The sequence below is a fragment of the Mirounga leonina genome, unplaced genomic scaffold (assembly GCF_011800145.1).
Source record: "Mirounga leonina isolate KUSES-001 unplaced genomic scaffold, KU_Mleo_1.0 Mir_92, whole genome shotgun sequence".
Lineage (NCBI taxonomy): Eukaryota > Metazoa > Chordata > Mammalia > Carnivora > Phocidae > Mirounga > Mirounga leonina.
The window spans coordinates 8,449,953-8,455,952 of NW_023270852.1; the positions used below are offsets into that span (position 1 = coordinate 8,449,953).

General features: G+C 51.8%; 1 protein-coding gene across 1 annotated transcript in view; it reads left to right on the forward strand.

Annotated features, from left to right (window-relative positions):
- TRIM66 (tripartite motif containing 66) overlaps window positions 1-4,247 on the forward strand; it is a 56,761-nt gene extending 52,514 nt beyond the window's left edge. The window contains exon 21 of the mRNA XM_034994922.1: window positions 233-4,247. Within this exon, the coding sequence (XP_034850813.1) occupies window positions 233-292 (60 nt within the window). The 3' untranslated portion in view covers window positions 293-4,247. The remainder of the gene's footprint in view (window positions 1-232) is intronic.
- The last annotated feature ends 1,753 nt before the right edge of the window (window positions 4,248-6,000 follow it).

Here is a 6,000-nt window from a genome sequence, read left to right on the forward strand (position 1 = left end):
GTACTGTTTCGTTCCACGGAACCGCCCCGCCTGGCTGCTGGGTGCCGGGCCCGACCAGCCGCCCCCTGTTGCGTACCGTGCTTGGCACACCGTAGTGTGTAGTGGCTGTTGCATTCCTGGGCTAGAGTAGAACACCTGGGCTCTGGGGAGCCCCAGTCTGGACACTGGGCCTTCACGTTGACAGGTGTTACACTGGGCCATGTTAATGCCACACATTTTTTTTTCCTTTCAGGAGAACGAAAGAGCAAAACGAATGTCCTTCCGCCTGGCCAGCAGTGTCTCCCAGGTGTGAGCAGCCTGGTGGCTGGTGCCCCATCCTGTCGACCACTCCTCCCCACCTTTCAGCTCATTCTCTTCGGATCGTGGATGTGAGACGAGTCTTGTCGAGCTGTGTAGTGCTCTTCTTTGCCGTTTGCATTTTACAGCATTCATTTGGGAGCCATAGTGCATCCACTACAGAGAAGATTTCAGTAATAAACAGCAAAGAGGGAGGTGTTCCCGATTACCAGAAAAATCAGATGTGTAGGGTCCACTTGATGAGCCCACGCCCGGTCAGGCTCGGGAGGACCTAACTTCCTTGGTGACTCTCTCTGCTGAGGAAAGCAGACTTTTCTCACCTTTCAGCGTGCAGGGCTCGGGAGCAATGTATATATCTGAAGTCCTCTTGGGCCTCGAGGGGAGGAAAAGAAGGGAGAGAGGTTCTGACATACGGCAGGCCCATGAGCCCTGGCCCAGCACAGCCAAAGACTGTCACTGTTTGCCTTTGCTTGGCCTGCCGGGACAGGACGCTGCCTTGCGCAGGGTAATGGAGGCTTCTAGAGGCCAGAGGTCTCAATTGGTGCCTATTTGGGTTCTAACGGTTTTCAGGGTATTTGTTTCTCATGCCCCCTCTCCCGATGTTGACTTAGGTGGCTGCTGTGCTCTAGGTGGTATGGCCTTCTCAACGGGGCCGGGTGGCTGTGCAGGGGCCGCTGACAGCTTCAGGCTCAGATTTCACTGGCAGAGCCTGTCCTCTGTGCCACTGACTTTGGGTTCATAGCTCTTCTTCAGTGTCAGAATCTGCCTTCCTAGGAGTGACTGTCAGTGGCCATCCCTTTGGTGTCTCCACTCGGAGGTTCGGACTCTGAGTCTACCTGGGAAACCTGAGAGGCAGGGGCTGGCCAAGGAGGCTGACCCAGAACCAGCTCACCCTGCTGGGCTTCTCCTCCTCTTAGAGATCCTAGTCCCCAGCTTCCCCACTTTCACAGAGCCAAAGATCAGAGGTGAGTGCTCTGACTCGCCTGCCCCCAGGCTGCCCGCAGCCCAGAAAAAGCCAAGACTCTAATGGTAACCCTTTTCTGTTGGAGGCTGGAGAAGGCCAGAGGGTGAACCAGGAGCCCGATCCAACCGCTCATGGGGAGATGTTCTGTCTAGGGTGGAGAAGGGGAAAACTGAGAGGTGAGGAGCCAGAGTCCTTTGGTGACCTTGAAGCAACTAAGAATGCAGAGGGAAATGTTCTGGAAGCCACAGGCATGGGAATTCCAGACTGCATCTCGGATGGAGTTGGCTCTTCATGGTCCGTGCGGGGTGTTTGGGAGGAGGAGGCCCAGGCAGTTGCTGGGGGTCAGGCTACTTCGCCAGCAAGGACTCAGTTGAGAAGGAAGCTACTGCTGATGATGCTGGGGGAGCTGCAGAGCCGGCACTCCCGTGGCCTGGCCTGCAGACGCCGCTGTCTCTGGTCTAGTCGTGGCTTGGCTAATTTCAAGGGAGTCTTAGGTCATGGCTTTATTTTTGCTAAGAGATGAAGTTTAAGGAAGTTCTTGTGTGTAGGACCTTTGTCAATGGGAACATTCTGCTCGGAGAAAATATTTCTTCTCTCCTTGTCAGTTGGTGGTACTGCTCATTTCCTTCGACACCCAGGCTGGGAGGCTGTCTTCACTTCAGAGCCAACCACGCCCTTGGCCCACCATTCTTTCATCAGCCCTTGCCAGGCTTTCCTGCACAGATGGGCTTCCATAGTCCTGTTTCCGAGTTTGGGGTAACTAAGTCTTTAATGAGCCAGTAGCCAGGCAATCTTTAGACCTAGCCCTCTGCTCTTTGGGGCGCACATGACTCTCTGGATTGGGCATTGGCTACTTCCCTTTCAATTTTTGAATCTTTTCCCCTGTTTAGTTGACTTGGCAAGGTTCTCTCTGTACTTACCTCACTAATTTATGCTCTTGGTCATCTTTTCTTTGTTGTGGCCCCCCACCCCCACCTCCCCTGCATGAGCATCATGGTGCTATGTGCCAGACAGTCAGGTAAGGGCTGTGTCAGCCTCAAATCTGATTGAGATCCTTCCACAGGACCAACTGGAGGCCACAGATACGAAGCAGAATTGCCTGGCTAACTGCTTGGCTTCCCTTCTGTTACGTATAGCGTGCTGGGCCAGGAGATCTTAGTAATGTGGTAGAGAGTCACATATTCCTTTCCCATCGCAGAGACCCTGCATGCTGAGAGGCCCACTTTCGGCACCTGAGCAGTCGTAGGGTGTCCTTTCCTGCAAGGGGGCGAGGCTGTGACCCACCACACCACCCCTGCACTGGTTACCCCACACCACTGCCCCCCCTCCCCGGGCTTTTCCTGTGGACTTAACACCAGCATTTTGCGTCATGGTCTTATTTTGTTTTTGCATGCAGAAAGCAGAACATGACTTTTTAGAAATTAAAAGAAAAAGCTGCTAGCTGAGTGACTGACCTCATTGGCTATTTGCTAATGTCTGAGCTGATCCTGCTTTTGACTTACTCCCATAATGGCCCCTTTTGAAGTCAGTCAAGTCCTTTGGCCCTTGACTAAGTCATGAAATGGAAATACAGTGAGTTCTGGGTCCTCACAGTACAGAATGCAGTCCTAGTGGAGAAATGGGGCTCCTTGGATGTGCTGAGGAATAGGAGAGCAGAGTGGCTTCAGTGGATATGAGGGGGATTTTAGTGCAAAAACTGGAGCAGGATGAATTGCGCAGTACTCTTCCAGAACATGGGTAGGCTGGCCCTACCTGACTTCTAGCAGTTGCCAACTACACCCCCTCTGCAGGTCCCCCTCCCACAGTGGCAGCTGCCTGACCCTCTGTAGGCTCTGCTCAAAGATTTGGTGGGTTCTGGCTCACTGTGGCAACAGGTCTTTGCCTTGCTCCTGAGACCTAGACCTCTCCTCGTTTGTTCCCAGGCTCTGCTCTGCTCTCTTTCACTCCGTGATGTCATGTCACCTGTAGTCTTCTCTCCTGAATTCCTGAAATGAGACTTTGCTCCTTCGGGATCATCTCCCCCATGCTTCCTCTTCTCCCACTCCCTCACTGCTGTTTACTGAAATTGCCTGCTCCTTTAGCCCAGTTCCCTGACCTCCTCTCTTTGTCTCAGCCTTCACTTGGGCTGCTTCCTCTCCCTAGCCTAAACCCGTGGCCCATCACACACGAACATTTTTATCAGGATCCTGAACTTTCTTATCCTCCCCAACTCAAACCTTGCCCTGAAACTGTCAACCGTTCTCCATTTTTGGCATCTGCTTATTTTCTGATCCCTCCTCCTGGGTTGCTAAGCATGACAGCTTCATAGTTGACACCTTCAGTTGGGCTGTCAACATTGATGGGTATATCTTTGGCTTGTAATTATGCTGCTATCTGTCCATGCCCCTCATCTTTGCTCTCAGCAAGTGACTGACCCCATTGCCTACTTTACAGAACAGAGTCCCTAAAGTGAGAACCTCCTTGCCCACTTGCTCTTCTCTACCTCCCATCTGTCTGTGTCTGCATCCCTCCGCAGATCCTTGCCTTCTGCTCCCGTTTGGTGCTCTGTTTCTTGAATCCTGCTCTATGGCCTCCAAGACTTATCCCTTATCCCACCGTTCCCACTTCCTGGGGCCTCAACCTCCCTCTCCATCAGTGGCTCCACAAAGCCTCCAAACAAGCAGAGGTCTCCCCCAGACTAAAACAAAGCTTCTTAGAGTCGGTTGCCCCTTACCCATTTTCCTTATTAGCCAAGTTTCTTTAAAAAAGGATTTTTTTCATTAATCCTTTTCACTTTTCAACCCTCCACAGCTTTTCATAAGAGTCACCAGTGACCACCCAGTTACCAAATCGAAAGAATACCTTTCAGTCCTCAACTGTCTTGACGTCTCCACATTTCACACCACCCACCCGTTGCTCTTTGAGACAACCCCTTCACATGGCTTTTTTTTTTTTTTAAAGATTTTATTTATTTATTTGAGAGAGAGAGAATGAGAGAGAGAGAACACCTGAGAGGGGATAGGGTCTGAAGACGAAGCAGACTCCCTGCCGTGCAGGAAGCCCGATGCAGGACTCGATCCAGGGACTCCAGGATCATGACCTGAGCCGAAGGCAGTCGCTTAACCCACTGAGCCACCCAGGCGCCCCACATGGCTTTTCTGACACTGCAGGTGTCTGGGTTATTCTCTTACCTCTCGGCCACATAGGCTGAGCCTTTCTTGAAGTCTTGACAAGGGAACACATCTGCAGCTCCTTGCGGTCTCCCCTCTTCAGTCACTGGGCCGTCAGGAGGAAGCCTGGCTGTTCCTGCCCCCCACCCTCTGGGTCCGCCTGTTTTCCTTGAGTCCGTTTCTCTCCCTGGACTCTGTTCTCCCCATGCCAGTCATGTTTATAAGCTCTCCTGGGAGGATAGCATCTGCAAGCCTTTCCCTCTGCCTTTGCCAGTGTGGTATGGAGACAGATTTTAGCTATGTTCGCCAAGAGGTCCCATCCAAATCAGCCTGAGAATGTGGATTGAGTCTTACCAAGAAGCAGTTTGGTAAATGGGATTCCCAGGCTGGTGGGCAGCTCGTCGCCATGATCCCCATACCTGTTAGAGCCAGCCACAGTTGGTGAGGCACTGGGGATCATGATAAAACACGTTTCCATGCATGGGTCATTGTGCTACTGGTCAGGAGGAGGATCCTGGCAGGGTGGCTGTCTGCCACTGGTATTGTTCTGGTCGAGGGAAAACTGAGAAGTGCCGGGATTCATCCCTTGCTTCAGCTGGGCCTCTTTTGGCCAGGTCTGTCCCATCTGTACTGATATCAGCCCCGGCATGCTCCAGCTGTTCCTAGAGCTGGACGCAGATGTCGGGTGTTTTCTTGGAGGTGGGGTGAGATAGTAGAAAGTGACCTGATTTGAGATGCTGAACACCTCAATTTTGGCTCTGCCAGTTATGAGCCATGTGACACTGGGTACAGTTTCCCCATCTATGAAGTTGGTTGGGGGAGGGGGTTGAAAACAGTGATCTCTCAGAGGCTGTGCTACTGGAAAGCTGGTGGTAGTGATTCTAACTCTAAAGCTCAGGCCCCACCGGGAGCAATTAATGGGGGTAGGACATAGCTGGGGAGTCTTGGCCAAGGCAGGACAAAGGGACTCACAGGCTAGACTGAGCTGCTTTGAGGAAAGCAGCTTTGAGCTGCTTCTTGAGCCATATGCCCATTCCTCAAGCTGCACCTCTTTCTTGGATATCTAGGGTGAGTTCCTCTTGGGCCTTTTCCAGAAGTGGCCATTGGATCCCAAGTGGTTGAGGGCAGGAGGGAGGAATATTGTAAAGGGAAATGTCACTGATCTTAAAAGGACTTACACATTCAAGAACAAATTAAAAAAATAGCACTTTTCTTTACCAATAATTGTGTCCTGGAGTGTTTCTTCAGTAATTATGGTCGAACCTACTTCATGGTCTTCTTGCCCCTAGACTCCACATCATGAAGAACACAAGGTGGGCAAGAATAGACTGGGAAACCTTCCATCCAGGGAAGAACTCAACTCTGCGCTTCTTGTTGCACGAACACAGCCCATTCCTCAAGATTCAGGCAATGAGTCTGAGGCAGAGTTAGGGGAAAGCCATCTTCTGAGTGCCCACCACTTCCAGGCACTTCATACCTCAAGGATGTCCTTTATAAAGTGCCATCCCCCAGTCACCTAGCCTGAGCTCTCCTCTCTGCCTGGTCTACGCCTGTGGTTTCTAGCCATCTGGGGGAGAAGGACGTTGTTTT